At 37.7% G+C, this 26,088-nt stretch overlaps 1 protein-coding gene across 1 annotated transcript in view; it reads left to right on the forward strand.

Moving 5' to 3' along the window:
- Positions 1-26,088, forward strand: part of clstn2a (calsyntenin 2a) — a 369,961-nt gene that overhangs the window by 229,254 nt on the left and 114,619 nt on the right. Inside the window, exons 4-5 of the mRNA XM_057857289.1 lie at positions 13,611-13,722; positions 18,342-18,438. Coding sequence (XP_057713272.1) covers positions 13,611-13,722; positions 18,342-18,438 — 209 coding nt within the window. The remainder of the gene's footprint in view (positions 1-13,610; positions 13,723-18,341; positions 18,439-26,088) is intronic.

The raw sequence follows: 26,088 nt of genomic DNA on the forward strand, positions 1-26,088 counted from the left end.
TAATTCAATTTATAGGCTATTTCTGTGAGAATATGTGTCTGAACCATCTGTTAAGAGCATTGTATAAAAGTTAGCATTTTATAGCATTTAATCTAGCAGACTTTTGCGATGTAAGTTAGCCAATTGTTCTTTTGCTGTACATAGATCTTCATTTATTTTATTTTTTTTATAGCGTTTGAGGCTCAGCTCAGGTAATTTAATTTTTATGTTCCTTATCCGATTACTTGATTATTCGGACTAATGGTTTACCGATTAATGGAGTACTAAAATAATCGACAGCTGCAGCCCTAAAGTTGAACCATATAAATACAGAATTCATTGGAATAGGCAACCAAACAAGCATCAACACAGAGGTAAAAACGAAGAACAAGGACGGGCAGTTCATCTGGCACTAAAATGTAAAGCAAGTGGAAAAATGTCATTTGGACCATCGACTATATGATTGGCAGTTTGGCACACGCACAGTAATATTGATGCTGCATTCACTTGTTGTTGGAGTCATTGAAGAAATAATTACATGGTGTCTATAAAAAGCGCCCGACAGTCACTTAACTTGTCATGTATTGTTGGATCATTACAATGGGCTACTATCCTTTGTAGAAACCATGTTTTTATTCCACATTACGACTTTACAACACATCAGAACGATTTTCCAATTTGGGATCTCAGATCTCCTGATACACATGAAAGTAGCATAACTCCCGGAGGTGCTTCGCTTTTATTTTTTTCAGTTTGAGTTTATAGTAAAAAATAAAAACTAATTAAAACATTAAAAAATTAACAATAAATATATAAATAGAATATACAAAAGCAAAGTAAGTAAATAAATGTATATTCTGTTTTTTTAAATTATTGTTTAGTTTGAGTTCATAATAAAAAAATAAAATACATTAAAATTTAAAAATGTATACCGGTAATATATATTTTTAAAGTAAATAAATGTATATTCTGTTACTTATTTTTTTATTGTTGAATTTGTAATGAAAAAGGCAAAAAAAAAAGTTTTAAAAAAACATTTTAATAATTTTCTTATTTAGAAATATTTTTCAGTTTTAGTTCATAATAAAAACACAATTTAAAAAATTTTAAATATACTGTATATTTTAAAAGTAAATTTTTTATAGTCTCTCATATAAATCTTACAAATGTCCAAATCCTTGTTTTTTTAGCGTTTTAATGGTAAATATTCTTTTTATATTTATTATTATTAATGTTTTTTACATCTTAAAAGAGGAAAAAACAGTTTTTTTTAAAAATATATATATTTTATGTGTTACATAACTAACTACTCTTATTTGAATTATTCTTTAACATTTATAATTAATAAAACAATAAAGGACAAAAACAGTCTATATTTATATTTTAAGTATGTAAATATTCTCTTTATTACCTTTATCTTGAATTGTGTAGTTTTCCTTTTTTTTTTTTAAGTATTATTATTATTTTATTATTATTTATTATTATTATTTTATTATTTTTATTATTATTTATTTATTTATTTTATTATTATTTTTTATTTATTTATTTATTATTTTAGTAGTATTATTTTTTATTTAAAAAGTATGATGAAATAATTCTCAGAGTTCTGTAGATCTTGAAGAAAGCAGACTGCTTTTATTTCTATTGACTCCAAACATAATATTTGCAAACATCTGCTTTTAGATACTCATACAGTAGTTAGAAGTATTCCTAATATTCTTAATATTTATAGTATGCATAGTCCAACATGAAAAAGCACTGAAACATGGTAATTCACTGTCACTAACTAGAAAATAATTGACGACAAAACCTTTTCAATGTCAAAACCGTAACAAAATAATTTCAAAATAACTTCTATTCCCCACATATCAACTTGACAAGAATTGTGCAAAATGACAAATGGTATAATTATTTTTTTCCAATCATAATGTGTTTGTCTTCTCTGTTGAAGTCTTCGTGGGTTCCTTTTGTTTCGTTGTCAAAAACTCTGTTTGCCGCACAATGGAACTGCACTTACAACAAGGGCGACCGTCAGACCGACGATTAAAGCTGTCACATACTGTTAATTGTTCTGTTATATTTTTCTATGAGTGACTTATCATTTTTCAGGTGGGATAAAAGAAAAAAATGACTTGGGGACAAAATACATTTAGATAAAGTTGTCAAGAAGTTACACAAATAAATTCTTCAGTTGATAATATTGGACAACAAAATATTCATGTTATAGTCAAGAGTTATGGAAATTGTGTTTTGTTTTTGTGGCAATCAGTTTTATACTTTTCTGGGGCACTCATTGACTACAATTGACGGAGCTAGACGTTCAATCCCTTTTGACTGTGAGGGGAAAATTGTCTTGCGCCGTCAGTGACACTCAGTTCATATACTATATATATGGCGGAAAACACTCAGGTGATGGGAAGTTCCGCTCTGAGACTCATAAACTGGCCAAATGTCAAAATTGTCAGATATGCATGTGTGATACATCATTGGATAGCTTAAAATCTCAATTTTCTGGGGGAAGAAACATTTTGAACAGGAGGGCATTTAAAAAAACAAAAAACAATTTTAAACAGCAAAACCCTATCTGGAGCTGAGAGCACGCGGAGCAGAATTGCAGACGCCATGACTTTAATGAAATTTTATCACCTACTTACCTTGATTCGGTCCAAAAACTCCATGTAGCATGTATCACTGAGTGTCAAGACACAGCTGTGAATGGCCACAGCTGATTTTTTCGGGGATTTTATGGGTAAAACGTGGTAATATAACAAGGGCCGTGATTGAGAAATCGCAGACATCAAGGAGTGGTCGAGATGAACTTTTTCATATATTTACCCTTTTAAACGTTTTTTTCCCCACAATTTTTCTTTGTTTGGATCGATTATTTATCATCTAACATACTGTATCGGAGAAAATGTGACAGTAACAAAAAAATTACAATTAAGCGATAGTAATGAGATTTTTCCCCTCACCAACACCAGCACCACCACACCTCATAACCACCACACCTCATAACCCCATTTTCAGCGCCACTGGTGCAGGTGGTGAATAAAAGGAAAAAGGTGACTCTTACCATTGAAATTAAGAAGGAAATGACAAAAAAATATGAGCACGTTGTGTGTGTGAGTGAACTGGCTAGACAATATCGCTGGTCTCCGACCTCCGTTCGTCAGTCTCTATAACAGTGGTTCTGAACCTAGGTTCGATCGATTTACTAGGTTCGATCCCCAGGGGTTCGGTGAGTAAATCTAAGGGGTTCGGCGAAGGTAAAGAAACGCAGAGCCCTGTTTTTGTACGCTGTTTTTTTAGACCAGGTTTTGGATTGGTTTGCTCCCAATTTACAGGCTTAATCCATTTCTGCTAGTCCTCGAACTAAAGGGAAGATCAACTGGTTTTCTCAGTGGAAGGTTGACTCTCACTTGGTATGAGGGAATACAAAAGACCAATGGGCAGCGTGGTCTAAAATTTTGACCTGCTATAAAAAATGCTGTCGAAATAACAAGAATTCTGAACGGGAATTTGCTAAATTATTAGCTTGCTAGCTTAGATACATCATTTTTGAGTGAATTTTGAAAAATGCTCTAAAAATGCTTATCTCATTCCAAAGGGTTCGGGACCTTTAACAAGGTTAAGAACCACTTCTCTATAAGTTAAGGTGACAATAGAAACGCCTTTTTATTGCCGGTTTATTGTAACCGGCAAGGAAATTGCCAGCTTCATCAGGATTTCAATCATTTACTTAAAGGAATCCACAGATAGAAAGACTTGTAGTTCTTAAACGATAAACGTTATTATGAGTTAAAATAATTGGATATTGAAACCCCTCTTGATGTTTTCGTCTTTATACAATTTGTAAAATTAGTTTAACTAGTAGTAGTAGTAGTAGTCGCCATTGTTGTTGACATGGCAGGGCGGTTACGCTGCCGAGCTTCCAGAGTATGACTCTAGCGACATAAACATTTCAATCTTTCAATTTAAACCCGAAAGGAACTTTAACATGCATGACATTACTGTCAATATTTCAATTTTCAGCAAAAGCAAATGAAAAGGAAAGACGGGATGAGACAAGACGAGAGTTAAAAAAAACGGTGTTCTGCCAAAATGTGCTAGCCTGGCTCTGCCAGACTATTCTCCCTGTATTTTTCAAACACTGAGAGAAATAGTCTGGGAACCATCCCATTAACGGCCTTTTCGAGCAGATACAAAATCAATCGACAAATCAGATTCGTTTATTTGCGTGACGTGTTCTTCACGAGCAACGTCACTTTTGCGCGTCGAAAGTCGTCTCTTCAGCAACACAGATGGTGAACGGCAGAGCCGAGAATATGTTCCAATCCACGGTAAAATCAGTTTTAAATGACCAAAAACACATCGACACGAGTCATTGACAACAGTCTGTCTCGCGCTAGCCATGTCGAATAAACTCCGCTCTCTTCGTATGTTTACTTCCGCGCGCAAGTCCCTCGTCCTGCCGTCGCCATTTTACTAACGTCACATCTGCCCGTCGCTGATTGGTCCACTCCGCTGTCTGTTTGCTGTGGCTTGCTCCACCCTGGAAATTGTTTCCGTGGGAATGGTGGCCAGACTCAATAGCTGGAACAGCGTTGAGTCTGGTGTACCAGGCTAAAAATGTGCTACACCGGCGAAACGTCTACAAGAAGCGAATTTGACGCAGAAAGTACTACCGTGTGCTTTCAGCTTGTTTTGTTTCAGTGGTCTCAAACCGGTCCTCAAAGGGCCGCAGGGGGTACTGGATTTCATTCCAACCAAACGAGACAAATACCTTTTCACCAATCTGGTTTCTTACAAGTGTAATCAGTTGATTGCAATCAGGTGCTGCTTATGTTAGTAGAAACCTCATTGGTTGAACTGTTTGTGCTGGATCTGTTGGAACAAAAACCAGGACCCACTGCGGCCCTTTGTGGAGTCGGTTTGAGACCGCTGGTTTAGATGCATACAGACAGAACATACTAAAGATGCCTTAAGAAATACTTAAACGTTGTAAAATAAAAAAAGGGTGGTTTAAATATGCTACGTGACTAATGTGGTCAACAGATCAACAAACTGCTTAAAGCGACCACAACACAAGGCTTAAAAGTATGAGAGGGTAACACATGCAAAAAGTATTTTGAGGCAATGAAAAGGTAATAAAAGACTCAATAAAAACACAAAAAGTAAGTACACCACTTTTAACCGATTAGCGCATGTGTTGGATGTCTCGCCGCGTAGAAGGAATTGCAGTAACCTGGTGGTATTCGTCGAGTGACAGTGACAATCTGTGTCGTCACCCTGAGCGTCCATTGCACGTAAAAACATGGCGCCCTCCGCAGGTCAAAACATGTGCTAAATATTATAGATTTTTAAATCAATGGCAGTTTTTATGTGTTTCTAATAACGCATTTTAGTAAAAGAGAACACTTTTGGCTTATTAGAGCCTACAAGTCTTTAAATCTGAGGTTCCCTTTCAGAACTTGCGCCACACAGCTAATGTCTACCACACTTTTCTGTCTGAACAGCATGCGAAACACAATGGCCACGTTGGAACCCGATTCGTTACATCACTATTATTTATTATTATTCCGATTTGTATTCATATATTTTTATTCGTAATTTATTTGTTTTGCTATGTGTCATGGCTATTTGTAATTCTACCAGCAGTATTTATGTACGAAGGATTTAGCGTAGGTTTTTGGGCTGTGGAACGAATTCATCAAATAATAACGTATTCTCATGAGAAAAATCATGCTCGACATGCAACCATTTATATTTATAGTGCTGGCCAAAATTATTGGCACCCCTGCAATTCTGTCAGATAATGCTCAATTGCTCCCAGAAAATGATTGCAATTACAAATGTTTTGGTAGTAATGTCTTCATTTATTTTGCTTGAAATGAAAAAACACAAAAGAGAATGGAAGAAAAAGTGAAATCCTTATCATTTCAGACAAAACTCCAAAAATGGGCCCGACAAAAGTATTGGTACCCTTTGAAAAATCATGTGATGTTTTGCTAATTTCTGTAATAAACAGCACCTGTTACTTACCTGTGGCACATAACAAGTGGCGGCAATAACTAAATCACACTTGCAACAGTTAAAATGGATTAAAGTTGACTCAACCTCTGTCCTGTGTCCTTGTGTACCACATTGAGCATGGAGGAAAAAAAGGAAATCCAACAAACTGTCTGAGGACTTCAGAAGCAAAATTGTTAGGAAGCATGGACAATCTCAAGGCTACAAGTCCATCTCCAAAGAACTGAATGTTCCTGTGTCTACCGTGCACAGTGTCATCAATAGGTGTAAAGCCCATGGCACTGTGGCTAACCTCACTAGATATGGTCGGAAGAGAAAAATTTGATGAGAGATTTCAATGAAAGATGTGCAGATGGTGGATAAAGAACCTCGACTAACATCCAAACAAGTTCAAGCTGTTCTGTAGTCCGAGGGTACAACAGTGTCAACCCGTACTATCTGTCGGCATCTGAATGAAAAGGGACTCTATGGTAGGATACCCAGAAAGACCCCACTTCTGACCCAGACAAATAAAAAAGGCAGGCTGGAGTTTGCCAAAACTTACCTGAGAAAGCCAAAAACGCTTTGTAAGAATGTTCTCCGGTCAGATGAGACAAAAGTAGAGCTTTTTGGGAAAAAGGCATCAACAAAGAGTTTACAGGAAAAAAAAGAGGCCTTCAAAGAAAAGAACACTTATCCCGCTGTCAAACATGGCAGAGGTTCCTTGGTGTTTTGGGGTTGCACTGCTACCTCTGGCACTGGACTGCTTGACCGTGTGCATGGCATTATGAAGTCTGAAGACTTGAATACAGACCTAAATTCCATAGACCACCTGTGGAGAGATCTGAAAATGGCAGTTTGGAGAAGGCACCCTTCAAATTTCAGAGACCTGGAGCAGTAGGCCAAAGAAGAATGGTCTAAAACTCATGCAGAGCATTGTAAGAAACTCACTGATGGATACCGGAAATGGTTGTTTGCAGTTATTTTGTCTAAAGGTTGTGCTACCAAGTATTAGACTGAGGGTGCCAATACTTTTGTCCGGCCCATTTTTTGGAGTTTTGTGTAAAATGATAATGATTTAATTGTTTCCCCATTCTCTTTTGTGTTTTTTCATTGCAAGCAAAATAAATGAAGCTATTACTACCAAAGCATTTGTAATTTCAATCCTTTTCTGGGAGAAATTGAGCATTATCTTACAGAATTGCAGGGGTGCCAATACTTTTGGCCAGCACTGTAAAAAACAGGACGAAATTAATTCATATGTAGCGGTACCACTGTATATGTATGCATGCATGTATGTGTATGTGTGTAAATTAGCACAACAAAAAAACCAAAATAAACTATATGTATTTTAAGTAAAGCAAAAGGAAATAGTCCATTTAATTTATTTTTTATGACTTTTTACATGTTTAATTAAAAAAAAAAAAAAAAAAAAAAAAAAAAAGGGAAAAAAACGCATTTGTCTGTTTTTAGAACGAATTAAGGGGTTGTTATCAGTAAAAATGGATGTGACATCCATCGCTGTCAGTGGCAGCCAGAGTACTGTACTTATGATGCTGCTAGTGAAGGCGTCCTCCTTTTAATGGCGCTCTGTCACTTGAGTGGTGTCGACAGGTTTGCGTGCGGTCGTCCTTTGTGACTGACAGTGACAGACATGGAGTCTGGCATTGACAGCCTCAAATCAAAGCTGTCGCCGCTTCACTCATACACAACAAGCTGCGAAAATTTGGCCGGCGGTGCCGCAGGTATGAAGAGGTAGAAAGAAATTTATGAGCTCGGGGAGCTCCGAGATGAATTTTCCCGACGGAAGATGAATGGCGCAGTGTCCGTATGTGTGTGTGTGTGTGTGTGTTCGTGCCGTTATCACTGCATGACATTCTAAATAGGCCTCATTAAGCTAATGTCATTAATTTGCCAGATGCGCGTCCTCGGATACAAGTTACAGGGAAGGTCACGGAAAAGGAAAACTTGTTTGAATGATTACTTCGTCTTTATATTCTGCTGGATATATTGGATTGAAGCTATTACGGTGTGTGTTTTGGTGTGCGTATAAACTGGTGGGGCTGGGGATTTTGTTCAGTCCAAGTCTAGTTTTCCCTGTCTCCCTTCTTTAACACACCGGAGCTTGAAAGCGATCCTGATTATTGGAAACGGGCGACAGTAGACCTAATACTGGGGCAGTGGCGAGCAAGCAATTTTTTTTTTTTTTTTTTTTGGCACTTATCTATCATAAAAAGTTGGAAATATCCCTTTAAACTTTATGTAATCAAACCAAAGTACAAGTTTCTGTTAAAGAAAAACGTTTTTTGCTTTTCAGCCATCAGTATTCAAAATCATAATTGGATTGTTGATAGTTAATTCACCTCTGCTCATGCTCCTCAACTTCCATCTCTTCTTGACCTCTTCCTACTTTCTGCTGCTCTACTTTGTCTGGACAGAATTTGGGATATATCACTGTAACTGTTATGCAATTAATCAGTGTTTCTCAACTAGTAGGTTGTGACCTAAAAGTGGTTTATGTTGCCTAGGTGGGTTACCTACATTACCTCTTTCATTACTGCGTTCTGATTTATCCTTGCTGCGATCCAATAACTGTGTACCGTATTGGCCCGAATATAAGACTGATTATAAGACGACCCCCTCTTTTTCAAGTTTGAAAGAAGTTTGAAAAAAGACTTTTTGAACACCAAATTAATTTTTGTACAGAAAATAATTACAGTACATCCGAAACAAATGATAATAACGATATATTTGAGACAAAAAGCATGTTATTTTGCCTCATTCAAATCTTAATATCTGAACATTTAAATATGTAAACTAAAGTGCAATCACATTCGTAAATGAATGGCTTCTGGTTTTTGAAATATAAATTAACCAATCTATTGTGATAAAACAACATAATTGCTATAACTGCATTAATCATCAAAATGAAGTCTAACTGTAACTGTAGTCTTGAAAAATATCTGAATAAGGAAAAACATTGCAATAAAAAATGCAAACTGGTTAACCCAAAAAGAGTAGAGATCTGTCATGACAGACCATCGCTTCAATGATATCTAACGCCATCTAGCGTCGTGAATGGGGAGAGTAGCTGAGATCTGTCATGACAGAACATCGCTTCAATGATATCTGGCGTCATCTAGCGTCGTGAATGGGTATAATGTCTAGACCGTGAATATAAGACAGCCCCCTCTTTTTCAGTGTTATTTCAATGCAAAAAACACCGTCTTATATGCAGGCCAATACGGTAATATCCATTTGCAAGAGTAATGCTGCTTGCGTCAAATATAAATAAATAAATAAAAATAATAATATATCTTGTTACAGATTACTGGGACTGTAACAAATAAAATGCAAACAACATTTTTAGAGGTTATCTCCCAAAGATAGACCATAGACTTCATAACCTATTGACATGACACAGGAAACGGGGCCGATTCGTAGGGGGCCTATTTTCAAAAACTTCAAATTCAAATATTTACAAAACCAAAGCTGCTACCGACCTAAAACCAAAACAGGCACCTACCTTAGCCATATATGAGTCTCAATGAGCAGCGGCATCAAAAAAGTTGTTCCTTTATAGAATCCCGATTAATTATTTTCTATATAACACAACTTAAAATGGCTATAAAAGTCTCAAGAGTTTACACTAGATGCACAAAAATCACCAAATGCAGAGAAAATCACCAATATTTTCAGGATCAATAGCAATATTTAACATACTTAATTTTTTTTTTCTTAAGTTTTCAACAGCTAATAAATCACTCAATTTAACATCAGAAACTTAATACTTGAGGAAAACATATCAATCATAAAGAATAGGTAAATAGATATTTAATAAATTCCATATACATCACAACTTATTATAGAATAGAATATCCCTTTGTTATCATTATACACTATATACTGTATAGATATGGACGTAAAACAGTCTCAATTCTTGGTTAAAAACAAAGAAACCGTACAGTTAGGGTTTATTTTATGTATATTGACAAGTACCATGCTACTATGTTAGCGAGTAAGGCTATCAGCCGCCTGGCATAAAAAGAGCTTTTCTGGCAAAAATTCTTGTGAATAAATGCTTAACTCCCTGAATTCTTCATAGATATGGACGTAAAACAGTCTCGAGTCTTGGTTAAAAGTAAACTATGAGGCTAGTCAGTTACGAAAATTACCCCCCTCCATGTGTAAACAAAGAAGAAAATTCCTGCGAATAAATGCTTCAATCACGCACACATGGTACGAAAAATATAATACTTACCTTGAATCCTCGAACAAATCACTCCTGAGACAATCCTTCCTGTTTGTATGTGGTGCAACTTTCGTAGTTAAATCCAATCTTAAGTAAATCCAAGTTTAAATCCGACATTAGAGTGTGCCATCGTCCACCTCTTATAAGGCGTCGCGCAAAGAATGACAAAGTGACACGTCAATAGTGATGATGTCTATGGATAGGCAATTATTCTTACAGATTGATCCTATTCATTTTGGTCATATAAACAAATAGCTATAAATAGCACCAGTATTGATACAGTTGATATACCACATAAGGGTGTAGGTTTGCATAGGGACAGTAAGGACAAAACACTACCAACTTTTAAGCAACCTTATTTGCATTATATAATGTGTTCAGTTATATAAGTCATTTAGATTGTCTTCCCATATGTTGTAACGATAGAATTGATCTTACCAGTATTAAGTGAAATATTTTCATTATTTTCACTTACATTTACTCCTTTTTCACTTGCTGAGTTTGCCAGTCCATGTTTTTTTTCTCAAACACACGTTTGATTGGCTGATGACTTGACCCCGCCCCCCCTTCCACACATACATGCACACTCTCACAGTACAGAATTACGTTACACGTCGACATGCCGCCTCCTCCGCCCGCTTCGACTAGGAGGGATATTAGAAGTTTTTTTTTTTTGGGCCAGCAACCGCTGTAGGTAATGTAAAAAGTCATTGTTGTGAAGGTGGGAAAGGCACCACTAATTTTGCTACTGAAAGTCTGACCTGCATCACAGTTTAGCATTACCATTACATTAAACTGTGTGAACTTGCTAACCTGAGTAGGAAGCTGCTTAGGAGACCTGTATGTGTTTTCTACTATGTTAATGTTAATTAAACTGAGAAATATAGTGAACTCTGCTCAGCTGTAAGAAATGTAGTGAACCAAGGTTTACCCCTTCTCCACAGTTTTCATTTTTAGTCTGCGTATGTGGTCTTAAAGCAGCCCAAAGGAGACTTTTTTTTTTGTTTTGTTTTTTTTTTTTGAGTTTGGCAGAGCTTGTGGACAAAAGCAGTCGTGTTTTTCCTGAAGGAATACTCACTTTTATTTTATTTTTTTTTGGGGGTGTCATTACCTGACTTGTATTTAATTGATTTAGACAGACAGTTTTGAGTGGTATTAAGACTTTTTTTTTTTGCATTCCTGGATACTTAAATGATGTTTAACAATTTGTGTTTCTTGTGTATGTTAATATAATTTATGTTTAAATAATGCAATTAAGATTTGCTAATAAAATCCAGACATTTATTCTGGAAGTTTTCAAAATGTTTCTTTAGTAGTTTTTGAAAACAAAGGTTTGAATCGTACGGTGTATCATCTGAACCAATGCATATGCACTGCAAAAACCAACCTCCTTAAAACTGACAAAAAAAAAAAAAAAAACCAACAACCTTAAATTCCCATGTTTTCAGTGTAAATCTACTAGAAATAAGTGAAATTGTCTGCCAGTGCTTCAAGTAAATTTTACTCAGATTTCTTGAAATAAGAAAAATAGCTAGCTGAAAATAAGATGAACAGTCCTATATATTTACTTATACCTAATTTTAAAAAAACTTGTTTGTCAAAAATGTTCATAATTCAACAGTATTGTTCAAAACATTATTTGTAAGCAGTTTTTTCTTGATTTAGGTGAAAAATGACCGACTTTTAGATGTATAGGCTTAATAAGAACAAATGGTAATATTTACTAAAAGTAAGTGGAATCTAATGCATTAATCTGGTAACTAGCCTATAAAACTCAAAACAAGATGGAAGAAAATTATTCGACCAGATTTAAAAAATATATATATCAGATTTGGATGTTAGACTGTAAATTTGTACTGTGGAAGATAGTATAAGTCAATACAGATCTATTTTGCATTAATCATTTCTCCTATCAATTAATTAGGGTCGTATTGATGACAAATGGGCATACCGAAGGTCTTAATGTACAAATCCGATTTTTTTTCATATCTTTTTTTTTTTTTTTTGGCGTGCCCGTTCAGACTGCCTTTGTCCATTGAGCCAGTTCAAGTATCACGCATGCGCACTAATTTGCAGTCCGAGGTGCGCTCGGCAAAGTGACCCGCATGCGCAGAAGCATCAAAACAAATTGCACATGCTAGCTGTATGTCATTCCAGGGTGATCATATTTTGATTTCCAAAATGAGGACACAAATAACAGACATTAATAATCCCCTTTAGTCTTATATTCAAAGTTTATATGGACTGATAGAATGCATACATGCACACACATAGGCCTTTATGTGTGTGCATGAAATGACACGGGTGCGTCAGTTTGCCCCGACTCGGCCATATAATCAATAATGAAATACTTCTTGTTCAGCGCACAGAATGAAAATCGAAAATTGTCAGGCTCATCCTTTTCTTCATTTTATGTCTTTTTTATAACTGCGGTCAAGCCCGCTTCGTGCTTAAAAGCAGAGTTCAAGCTAGAAGCTAATGCACAGCTACGTACATCGCTGCCGTCCTGCCTGCCGCTTTCACTCTTTGCTGACGTCATTGCTACATGAATTCCGATTTGGGACACTTGACAGTTGAGACCGCCAGCCACATTCTGGAAAAATGTGGCCCAGATCGGATTTGAACCACATACGAAAGTGACCAAGATCGGATTTAAAATGGCGACTTCTCATGTTCAGACCGTTAAGTTAATGCCTCACTTGAGTCGGAAAACACGAAAAAATCAGATTCGTGCATTAAGACCTGCAGTATGAACCTAGCCATGTAGCCCTGGCCACCATTCACCCAATCTGTTTGGTCTTATTAATGTCCCGTCCCCAGCAAAAAGTGTACATGCAGGTTACGCTGTTATATCGTCCCTAACAATATTGAGACCAAACCTACGCTCGTGTATTAACACAATATTAGACAAAGCTCTTCAGTGAGAGCCTAGCCAGTTAGCTAAAACACGATCATATTAAATCGGCCACAGTATTTATTTTTTTTACCGGTTAAATTTATACTGTGGCTCTGCAGATACTGGGATACGTGCCCCAGTGAAACATGTCTGGTGACGCCCATGTATTCAGGCATCAAGGTGTTAAACTCACAATTTTAAGCGAATAGTGTGAAGCGTGAGAGCCGTACCTAAAAAGTGGACACTGAAACGTAATCACTCGATGCCGGCCTTTCAAGTTTAAATGGATTGCTCAATGGCAGTGAATGAGTCAAGAAAGCCCTTCAAAAAAGGTCTTAATGAAGTTTGATCATCTCAAATGGATTTTTGCTCTCTCCATCCATCTCTTTGCTTCCTGTCTTTGCTTTCTTTTCCCTCCATCAATCAATACCAAACTACATGTCCCCACTCTTCCTCCTTTTTTCTTTTTCATAGGGCTGTGGTTCACATTCAAGTAGATGACGTCAATGAGTTCTGCCCGGTGTTTCGAGAGCCTCTATACAAGGCTTCAGTCATTGAAGGCAAGATCTATGACAGCATTTTGCAGGTACTTTTCCAACTCTGTGTTTAAAGTACACTCAGAAGCATAATCATGTCTTTGTTTTTGCTTCTATACAACTTTGGTTTAAAGTATTGACAGCTCTTTTACATTCTTTCATAGTCTTCATAACCTGACATGACACGGGAAACGGGGCAGATTCTTACGGGGCCTATTTTCAAAAACTTCAAATATTTACAAAACCAAAGCTGCTACTGACCTAAAACCAAAACAGGCACCTACCTTAGCCATATGTGAGTCTCCAAGAGCAGCGGCATCAAAAAAGTCGTTCCCTTATAAAATCCTGGTTAATTATTTTCTATATAAGTATAACACAACTTAAAATGGCTATAAAAGTGTCCGATTTTACACAGAAAAATCACCAAATGCAGAGATAGTCACCTACAGTTTTAGGATCAATAGCAATATTTAACATATATCATGTAAGTTTTTGACTAAAATAGCAACTTAATTGTTTTTTTATTTACTTAAGTTTTCAACAGCTAATAAATCACCTAATTTAACATCAGAAACGTAATACTTGAGGAAAACATGCAGAATAAATTCTAAAGAATATGTAAAAAGATTATTAATAAATTCTATATGTAATCACAACTTATTATAAAATAGAATAGCCCTTTATTATCATTATACACTATTTAGCCTACTGTTAGCAAACGAGGCTAGCGGCCGCCTGGTGTAACAGGAGCTTTTCTGGCAAAATTCTTGTGAATAATTGCTTAAATCCCCAAATTCTTCATAGATATGGACGTAAAATAGTCTCGATTCTTGGTTAAAAGCAAAGAAACCGTGCAGTTAGCGTTAATTTTACGTATATTGACGAAGTACAAAACTACTATTTTAGCGAATGAGGCTAGCAGCCGCCTGGCATAAACGGAGCTTTTCTTGCGAAAATTCTGGTGAATAAATGCCTAAATCCCAGAATTCCTTATAGATATGGAAGTAAAACAGTCTCGATTCTTGGTTAAAAGCAAAAAAACGTGCAGTTAGCATTTATTTTACGTATATTGACAAATTACCATGCTACTATGCTAGCAAATGAGGCTAGCGGCTGCCTAGCGTAAGAGGAGCTTTTATGGCAAAAATTCTAGTTAATAAATGCTTAAATCCCTGAATTCTTTATAGATATGGACTTAAAACAGTCTCGATTCTTGGTTAAAAGTAAACTATGAGGCTAGTCAGTTACGAAAATTAGCAGCCTCCATGTGTAAACAAAGTAGAAAAAGTCCTGCGAATAAATGCTTCAATTACGCACTCATGGTGCGAAAAATATAATATTTACCTTGAATCCTCGAACAAATCACTCCTGAGACAATCCTTCCTGTTTGTATGCGGTACAACTTTCATAGTTAAATCCAATCGAAAGTAAATCAAAGCTTAAATCTGACATGAGCGTGTGCAGTCTTCGGCTATTACTAAATAAAGCTTGGCCCCCTCTGATAAGGTGTCGCGCAAAGAATTACGAAGCGACACGTCAATAGTGATGATGTCTATGGTTCTTTTTTTATTTTATTTACATTTTTTTATTAACCAAAGGGGGAGCAAAAAGTTTTATATTTTGCTCATGAGAATAAACACACAAAAAAACAAAAAAACGTATATATTCTTTTGTTTTTTGTTCATGATTTTCGTAAAAGCAAAAAAAAAAAGACCCCTCTGATTTCTGTAGTCTTTAATTTTTCATTGAGAACCCTAAAATTTTATTAGAAGTTAATTAAGCAAAAAATATGACGTCGAAGAGCGTGATTTACTTTTGCCATCCACACAAAATGAAGTGACTGGCTTTGTCTTTGACAGCTTTGACTTTAACCTGATATATACTGTAGATGCTATGGAACGGTGAGCATCAGGGTCGGACTGGGTGGGATGGAGTGGCCCGGGAGTCTTTGAAAGACCTGCCTACTTAATGCACGGTGTTGGAAGCAATCCAGCCCGCAACACAAGCACCTGTACCTTGATTAAAAAACAAAAACTACATTTGCTGTTGTTTTGGACAAAAATCATCTAGTACACAATAACCTGAACTCTTAACTAGCCTAGAGTAAAATAATTACAACAGTGGAGTAATTATAAACCATGTAGTGATTTTTAATGCAAACAGGTCATTGATACAAGACTGTAAACTACAACATGCATAAACCATTAGACAACTGTAAACTAAACAAAGTACACATGTAGGACTTTTAATTCAAAATCTCTAAATATTCATATATATATATAAATACAGTAAAAATGCATTGTTTTGAGTTTGTGAGTCGTCAGAGAGGTCCACTACTAATATTTACCCATAGACTTCATAACGATATTGACGGGTCACAACCGTCATACACTGCGCCTTGCCTTCAAGTAGGGGGCCTCCCCACATTAAGAGGAGTTATTCTCAAACACACGCACGCAGTGATCTAACACTGGATTTAGGTTGAAAAAGTACGAAAGCTGTACCGTATTCAAACAGGAAGGATTGTCTCACGAGTGATTTTTTTTCGAGGATTCAAGGCAATTAAAAAAAAAAAAAAGATTAACATTTTGAAAGGTGAGGAAAAAAAGTCAATGGGAGAAATTAGCCGCTACGGCAATGGCGTCGTAGTTTGCGATATTTACGTAAAATAAATGCTATCTGCAGTTTTTTTTATCCTTTTAACCAATAATCAAGACATTTTTACATCTTTATCTATGAAGAATTCACGGATTTAAGCATTTATTCACAAGAATTTTCAATGAAAAAACCTCTTGTTTTCATGAGGCGGCAGCAGCACATTCGACATATTTACGTAAAATAAATGCTAACGCCCCGGTTCTTTGCTCTTTTAACAAAGGAACGAGACTGTTTTTATGTCCATATCTATAAGGAATTCAGGGATTTAAGCATTTATTCACAAGAATTTTAACGTAAAAAACTTTATTATGGTAAGGCAGCGCCACAGTGACTTAAAGACTAGCAGCACATTCGACATATTTATGTAAAATAAATGCTAACTGCCCGGTTCTTTGCTCTTTTAACAAAGAATTGAGACTGCTTTACGCCCATATCTCTAAAGAATTCACTGATTTAAGCATTTATTCACTAGAATTTCAACGTAAAAAACTCTTTGTTGTGGTAAAGCGGCACCATATTGACTTAAAGACTAGCAGCGCATTCGACATATTTACGTAAAATAAATGCTAATTCCCCGTTTTTTTTTTAGCTTTTAACCAAGAATCAAGACTGTTTTACATCCATATCTATAAAGAATTGAGGGATTTACGCATTTATTCACAAGAATTTTCAACGTAAAAAGCTCTTTGTCTGTGTTTCCACTCGGTCAGCTTTGACGGAAGTAGGCCCCCAATTAATCTGCCCCGCGTCCCGTGTCCCGTCAATATCATTATGAAGTCTACGTATTTACCAACTTCGGTCAGAACTTATTCAGAATTTTGGATTTACAGTTGCACAAATATGAGAACTGTAACCTAATTCAAGCTCACATGCAAGACTTTTAATTCATTTTACTAAATATCGGTACAGCAAAAATGAGTATGGGAGTAGTCAGAGAAATTTGCTACTAATATTCACCAACCAATATTCACCAAGCCAGAATGTATTCAGATTTGTGGATTTACAGTGCCACAAAGATGAGAACTGTAACCTACTATCTACAAACACAACCTGTTGCTAACGGGAGTCACATAATATTGTGCTAACATGATAGCGTGCATAACGTACATGTAGATGGAGCGGTTTTGCACTCATTCGTCTTTATTTCCTTTGTGAAATGATGAGAATGGTGGCGTTGGGAGTTGGGAACAGTGCGAGCACACAGAAGTCAACTGCCTTGCCACTCGGTCGGAATGCATTTACCGCAATGCTTTGATTACGCGGGTGCGCTAATTTTAGGGTCGGCTCATTTGACCACAGGAAGACGAATGTCCGCGGGCTTGACCGTAGTCAGCAATTCCTACTTATTTTTCACCCAATACCTATTTTTCCCGTGTACGTGTAAAATACGTAAAGTCGCAGTTCGCGCCTGTGTAGTGACACCAAACCCCATTTAATTTAGGAATTCCGAACCTACTTATTTCTCCAGACACCGGCCCAAAAATGAAAATGACTGCACTAATGTCATTTTCCATGTAGAAAACAAATTTGGCCTTTTTGTTTTTTTAAACCATTTCATCGCTATTCCACCCAAAACAATGCGTCAGGCAACATTTTTCAGCAATTCTGGTTATAATGTCACAACGAGAACTGATGATTATGTGTAGCTTTCTAGTGCTGCTCTTGCTAGATGGTACATGTTGACAGAATGACCAAACGCTCACACGGCAACAAGAGACTAGAAAGTCTCTGGATAGCCTGCTTTCAGAAATCTGCACCTCATTCTGGGTGTCACATCATCTTCCATTTGAATATTTTTTAGTGGGACCGGGCCAAGGCAGTTGAGAAAGGAAGACCATTTAGGGTCTAAATTCATTACTAAGCCTTTTCTGTCACCTCTTTTTGGATGGATTTTTGTCCAAAATATGCTGTGCTATCATTTTTAAGTACTTGCTGCAGTATTTCATAGCGCCTTTAACATCTTCAGTCTGGTAGCCTGCAGCTGCTGATTACATCTTTTGTGCTGTCACAGGTGGAGGCTTGGGACCAGGATTGTTCCCCACAGTACAGCCAGATTTGCAACTATGAGATTGTCACTGCTGGCACACCGTTTGCTATAGACCGCAATGGTGAGTGTGGATACTTGGATTTCTGTGGTACTTGAGCTGCGGGTCACGTCGTCAATCGAAATTAATATCTCAAGCTCCCCCATTTACTGCAAAATTCAACCGAAATGGAGCCATTCATTTGTGTTACGTTTGCGCGATTAGTTGGAACACCCCTGTTATTGAGAGAGTTGGTACACTTCGTCAGCCGTGGTGCTGCGATTGACTTCATCACTCGAAATGAATATCTCAATATCTATAAAACGATAGCAGCACAAACCAGCGCAAGCAATTGACATCATTTTTAGCCATTTTTAATCAAAATGGGGGCTGGTTGACCCCAGATAGACCAATAAAAGAATTGTTAATATCTCAAAAACAATAGCAGCACAAACGAATGACATCATTTTTGAATAAATTTGCGTCTGAATCGGGTAACTTCGCGGAGTTGATACAGTCATGTGAAAAAATTAGGACATCCTATGGCAGCCTCTGTGTTTTCTCACATCTTTGGTAATATGGATATTTCAACGGCGTCGGTTTGCATAGGGACGGCAGGGACATAACACTACCAACTTTTCAGGATGCTCAAATTGTCCCCATCAAATTTTAAGCAAGTTTATATGCATTATATAATGAGTTCTGTTATAGATCGTCTTCCCACATGTTGTAAGGATAGAGTTGACCCTACCGTTATTTAGTGAATTATTTTCATTATGTTCAAACTTACATTTAGCCCTTTTTACCTTCGGTATTGGCCGGTCCATCAACCCCCCCCCCCCCCCCCGAACGCACGTTTGATTGGCTGATAACTTGAACCAGCCCCAACAAACACACGCACGCTCACACTCACACTCACAAAACCCCGACAGAAATACATGTCGACAACATGCCGCCTCCTCCGCCTCCTTCGAAGAGGAGGGATATAAGAAGTTTTTTTTTTGACCAGCAGCAGCCACAGTAAGTAATTTAAAAAGACACCAATGTTGTCGAGGTGGGAAACACACCAATAATTTTGCTACTGAAAGTCTGACCTGCATCAGAGTTAGCATAACATTAAACTGTGTGAACTTGCTAACCTGCAAAACTCAAGTTGGAAGCTGTTTAGAGAGAAGTGTCCTTCTGTTTGTATTTTCTACTGTTAACTAGTGCTGCTACGATTAATCGATTAACTCGAGTATTCGATTAGAAAAAAATATTCTAATTGAATTTTGTTGCTTCGAGTATTCGTTTAATTAAAATAGTGTTGTAATGGTTTATTTGGAAAGTGTTTGCATTTCATTTTATTGATTAGGGTGGATACACTGCCCTCTGGTCCGCCTCATTTCAAAAGGCTGAATCCAACTCCTCCTGGTTAAGACCAACGTAAGCTAAGATTTGTTTGAGCTAAGGTTTTTTAATGCATTCGTAATTTAGTTTACATGTATATTTAGCCGTTTTTTTGTGGAAATGTGTGTCTGAACCATTTGTTAAGAGCATTGTAAAAAAAAAAAAAAAAAAAAAAAAACGTTAGCATTTTATAGCATTTTTTGCTATGTAAGTTAGCCAATTATTCTTTTGTTGTGCATAGATCCTCATTTATTTTTTTTTAATACCATTTTGAGACTCAACTCAGGTATTTTAATTTTTCATGTTCCTTATCCGATAACTCAATTATTCAAACTAATTAGTTCATCAATTAATCGCCTCATAAAATAATCGATAGCTGCAGCTCTATTGTTAACGTTAATTAAACTAAGAAATGTAGTGAACTCTGCTGGAAACTACAGAAGCAGAAAAACGTGAGCAAAAAGCTGCTTATATAGAGTGACGTGCTGCATAACCTCATATGTTGCTCACACAACTCAACATACACACAACATAATCATAACTTACTATGTACATATATTTTTGGATGCCGCAAGCTACCCACACTAGCGTTACGATCGACTTATCGACCTTGATCGACATAATAAGCACCCCTGATTCCTCATATCAATTAATTAGGTTGATATTTGTGAAAAAGGTAGCCCCTACCCTCGTTCACCCAATCTGTTCGGTCTTATTTATGTCCCATCCTTATCAAAAAGTGTACATGCAGATATGTTATATCGTCCCTACCAATGTTTTGACCAAACCTATGCCCTTGGGATATTTAATATCAATTTTAACAATCTTGAGAGATTCAAGTGATAGAACTAAATTTAAATAAATGCAATTTCTGTTGTGGAATAAATTAGGGCACCCCAACATTCAAGGAAACCTTTGCTCTCCAAGAAGAAAATGAAGGCCAGATTGAAGATTGCCAGAGTGAATGTAGACAAAGACCAGGACTTTTGGAATAATGTTCTTTGGACAGATGAATCTAAAATTTAACTATTCGGACACCAGAACAAAGGACACATTTGGCGTAAACCCAATACAGCATTCCAAGGAAAAGAACCGCCAAGCAAGGAGGTGTGTCATGGTTTGGGGATGCTTCACTGCAGCAGGACCTGGCCAGCTCACCATCATAGAATCCACAATGAATTTCTATCTTGCATCCGAGAGTGCTTGAGGAAAATGTTAGATCATCTGTGAAAAAAACTAAAGCTGAAGCGAAACTGAACCCTGCAACATGACAATGACCCAAAACATACTAGCAAATCGACCAAGGACAGGCTGAAAAGGAAGAAATGGAGAATCCTGGAATGGCCGAGTCAAAGCCAAGATCTTAATCCCATTGAGATGCTGTGGAGTGACTTGAAACGGGCTGTACATCCATGAAACCCCTCAAACATCTTACAGCTGGAAGTATTCTGCGTTGAGTTGTGGGGCAAGCCTTCAGACCGATGTCAAAGACTTCAAGGCTACAAAAAAGTGTCTCACTCAAGTTATTTCAGTCAAAGTAACACTAGCTATTAGGTGGTAGGGTGTCCTAACTTTTTCCTCAGTTAGAATATGCATTTTTGTTTATATATTTGGTTTAATGAGTAAAACAATGTTATTTTTTGTTGTTAACCTGTAATGGAATCACTTTCTAGATTAAATTGCAAAAAAAAAAAAAAAAAGATCAGACATTGATATGTGAACATTTAATATGTGAATATTTAATGGGGTGTCCTAATTTTTCTACAAGACTACTTTGGGTTCAGTGCTTAACTACCTCCCACTTCAAATGGATTGGACATCTCGCACCATCAATGGCAGCCAATGAGTTAACAAGGAAAATGCATAAATGTATTTCATTACAATTACTATCAGTAGTACTTTCAGTGCAAAATCAATTTCATCCCGTGACAACAAATTCACCAACGGTCGTGCAAAAAAAAAAAATATGATCACAATTACAAACAATTCACTGCATATGCGAGAACAGTTTCACACTACACAGCAGTGCCATATTGCATCGCGGTATCGATATGCAACGATATAATGCATTTATCATTTATTTGGTGAAAAATCCCCCCACCCCATTTTATTTTTCAATTTACATTAAACTGACTTGCCATAAATATTCAATGTATCAAGTAGTACTGTAACTTTAAACTATCGAGTGCAAACAAAAGAAATCACAGCAGCATTCATATATTTGCTCAAATGTCAAGATCTTAAAATCTAATACAGGCAGACCCCGGGTTACGACATACCCGACCTACGCGATTTCGACTTTACGACGCCAGAGTCACTTTCACCATTTTGCCACCAGTCATTTTTATTTTTAAATAATATTGCCTTTTGTTTTGTGATGCATGCTTTTATTTTGGCGTAGGAAGCATACAGCATATAGTGCTTCCGCATGTGAGTTAGAGCGCATGTACACACGAGGAAGAAGTTGCGTAGCCGAGTGAGAAAGAGGGGATAGAGTACAGCTGCGAGCCTGCGCGCACATTTGTTGCTTGTGAAACATCCACAGAGACAACACCTGCATATAACAACTTTTGTACTGTTTATTGTGCGTTTTCAATTGTGGTCAAATAATTGGGCGGAGTATATGTGATTGTTTTTGATAATGTGCAGACTCTAACTGATACATACTAACAGTTTGTGTGGATTGTTATTGCAGCTATTATTACAGCTAGTTATAAACACAAATTTGAATTGCTGTTGTTGAAGATGAAAGAAACATAATTTCATTTTTATTTTAGTTTTATTCTGCAAGTGTTGATGTCATGAGCAGCTGAATAAAGTCAGCAAACCACATGGAAGCCTGTTATCGTCAATTCGGAGCTTCGCTCGCTGTCTAGATGGGACTTAGCACCAACGTCTTGGAGAGGACGGTACAATGACGTATAATGCATGTTTTTGGATAATTATTTTGAGATTTAGGGGTACTTAAAGGGTTAATTCTGATTTACATGGAAATTCGGGTTACGTCGGCAGCGCAGGAACGGAACACGTTCGTAAACCGGGGACTGCCTGCACTAGTTAAGTATGATATCTAAGAGGCCGTTTACATGGTGACACTCCAAGAATACAACACATTTCACGTTTGCATTCACATGGTTCTGTCTTGGTTCTGTGAACTTCTGTCTCCATTCAAACGATGTCGCAATTCTATGTAAAAATGATGTAGTGTTCATGCCAGGCAGTAGGGGGCAGTGTAGTTTTACAAGGCGACAGCCAATGATGACAATAACCTCCTCAGCCCAAAAACAACATACCTGTCCACTCGAAGCGATGGCGAGAGCGTTCCATTCATATGGTTGCGGAGCAATCCCTACAATCGAATAGTTCGCTTTGGAGGCCGGAATCAAAAGTTTGCGTCTTCGCCTTCCGTTTTTGTCATCACAGTCACCGTGTAAAGGCGAGGCCATTCCACAACACGATCGTTGCGTCTTGTGCCCCTTTCAGACATAGGCTTTTCTCAGTTTAAATCTCAGGATTTAAACTGGTAGCCCTTATGTCTGAAAGCAGTTTCCCGCATCGACTTACACGGAGATGACACGGACATTAACCGGGTCGCGTCCTGTTATGACATAAGGGAATTACCCGGGACGCGGCATGTGTGAAAGCAGGCGTTTAACACTGGAACTACCGGGTTTTTGGGAGCTATAATGAAATACCAGACAGGCGTCAAATGACCCCAATACCAAACTGACTACTTGGCTTTGTCAAACCATAGACCACTCAAACAAGCAATCAAGCATTCTAGGTGTGAAGGGGTGGGGGGTTCACTCTGGATAGCTGCAATTAGCATCTTGAATATTTGCAAATCCAGACATGTTAACTCCTGGGTTAGTGTTAAAATGATGAGATGGCCATGTGGCATGAAACTATGACTAGCATCCAGAACTGTAGCTAAACCAGACTATCTACATTTTAGAAAATTGAGTGTTAGAACATCTGGGACAAATCCCATCCATCCATCCATCCATCCATTATCTTCCGCTTAGTCCGGGGACGGGTTGCGGGGGCAGCAGCTTTAGCAGGGAAGCCCAGACTTCCCTCTCCCCAGCCACTTCAGCCAGCTCCTCCGGCGGGATTCCAAGGCGTTCCCAGGCCAGCCGAGCGACATAGTCTCTCCAGCGTGAGGAGAGACAAATCCCATCATGCACTTTTACTTTGTCTTGACAAGTCCAACATTCAGTTTTCAAGGTTAACAGTTTATTATGTTGAAGCACACAATGATCAAAGAACTTTCCACAGCAGCTCAAACAGCTGTTCTGTCACAGCAAACACAAGCTCCGGTATACATTACATATAGGCAAACTGCAGTTTTTGGAATATGTAAAAAGGTTGTCCGCCCGATTGCCTGCCTGAGCAGTCCACTGTCTGACAAGCAACAACTGTTTTGTCCAACTGGACAAGCCTATTTGGAAGGGGGGGAGAAAATGACATCTAAAGGTGTTCATTGCCTCAGACAACTATCTAATGGCACCTTTCTGTCTCCATACAGTTTACACACACATATAGTATATGTGAGACATACTGTAAGTCTGACCACAGTATGGTTCCATGGCTGAAGTTTAAAAAAATAAAATAAAGAAAACCTGACTAGTATGTTCTATTTGGTTTACACAGAGGATGGAACTGGAAGAGCTGAAGGGACAGGTAAACACTTAAAAAGAAAAGTCACATCTTGTCAGTAGTTTGGTCTATTTCAGGGTTCATTAAATCCGGACCTCGGTGCCACTTTTCCTGTCGTGTTTTCCATGTCTCCCTCCTCCAACACACCTGAATCAAAATAATCAGGATCATTATCAGGCTTCTGGAGAGGTTGCTGATGACATAATCATTTGATTCAGGTGTGTTAAGGGAGAGAGACGTGGAAAACACGACAGGAAAAGTGGCACCGAGATCCGGATTTAGTGAACCCTGGTCTATTTTATGGTGGCTTTTCCCCCACAACTTGTCTTCTGGGCTTGAAAGTGACAACAGGCCAGCTAGAATAACCCCAGTTTACCCTTCTCCATCAGCCAAGGCACCCCTGCCCTGCAAACACTCAAGATGCTAACTGGAGCAATCCAACCCTGTGGTTTGGTGAGTGTGAATGGGGACTAATGAGGACCATAGTGCTCACAAAAGATATGCAGATTAGGGTCAGATGATCCTTCTCTGGTTACAAAAGTGATTTGTATCAACTGATCCATCCTTCGTAGTTGTAGTGTTTATTCCCGGGTCACAGGGCAAAGGCTGATGACAAATATAATGGCGGGCCTCTTTCTTCGCCGTTAGACGAAAAGCAGTAAAAACTCATCGCAATTATCAACATGGCAAACTAAAAATAGCAAAATCAAACTGGAAACAAAACAAACTTAAATTGGTACTGGATCTTAGAGCCGACGAAGAGACAGTCCATCGTCCATCTTTGGAAACGTGTGGTTTATTTTGTTGCCAATGTCCAGGTTATAACATCACTAAAAAAGTCGCCAACGTGCAACAAGTCTGAAAGTGTCCAACCCGGTAATTCCCATGACATACTGTATCCCTATGTCGCAAAACCATGACACGGGTAAATCCCGTGTCACCTTCACAGGAATTTACCAGGTTATAAATCTGAAAGGGGCTTTAGTTACGCAGCGTCACCATGTAAACGGCTCCAATGTGGTGACTTTTAGACTTCTGCATCATATCATTGATAATAAATTCATTTTGAGATTGGAACAAATTGTGTCCTGTAAGGATGATGTGTTTCTATTTTAAATTGTCTTGCATGCATGACTCACTTTTAGTTGGCAGGGCAAGCCAATTGGCTAACTATTGAGTGGAATGGGTTACACCGTGAGGCTGATTGATGGTACTAATAGACCCTACTCACCTACGTCACAAAATGACGTGTCGCTGTATCCGGCCGCCATATTGTCCGTATTTTTTAGACCTATTCTCATTGTTTTCAATTAGTCGTGCAAGTTATGGAGCAATTCATGGAAGCCCCGGTGTTATCTGACGCTGTAAACTCATTGGATGCGTTGCATAAAAGGCGTTATGTGGAAAAGCTTCAGTTTATCCATTCGCTAGATCCATATTTGATGCCTAAATCGATGTTTTTCGACCCGCTGTCTTCACCGTCTTTGCCTGTCATCTGCTACCCTGATATTTACAACTATCTTGTCCACACAAAATCAGCCTATTCTCACGAAAGTTTGAAAAACTTTAAGAGCTTGGAGGCTTATAAATACTTCGTTGCTGGTTGGGTGAAACAGGTCCTCGTCCACGAAAATTCGGCTGGAATCGATCTTGTGCTCGGGAAGGTGAGTTACGAAATTTTCAATT

Source organism: Corythoichthys intestinalis, chromosome 14 (assembly GCF_030265065.1).
Source record: "Corythoichthys intestinalis isolate RoL2023-P3 chromosome 14, ASM3026506v1, whole genome shotgun sequence".
In the NCBI taxonomy this organism is placed as follows: Eukaryota; Metazoa; Chordata; class Actinopteri; order Syngnathiformes; family Syngnathidae; genus Corythoichthys; species Corythoichthys intestinalis.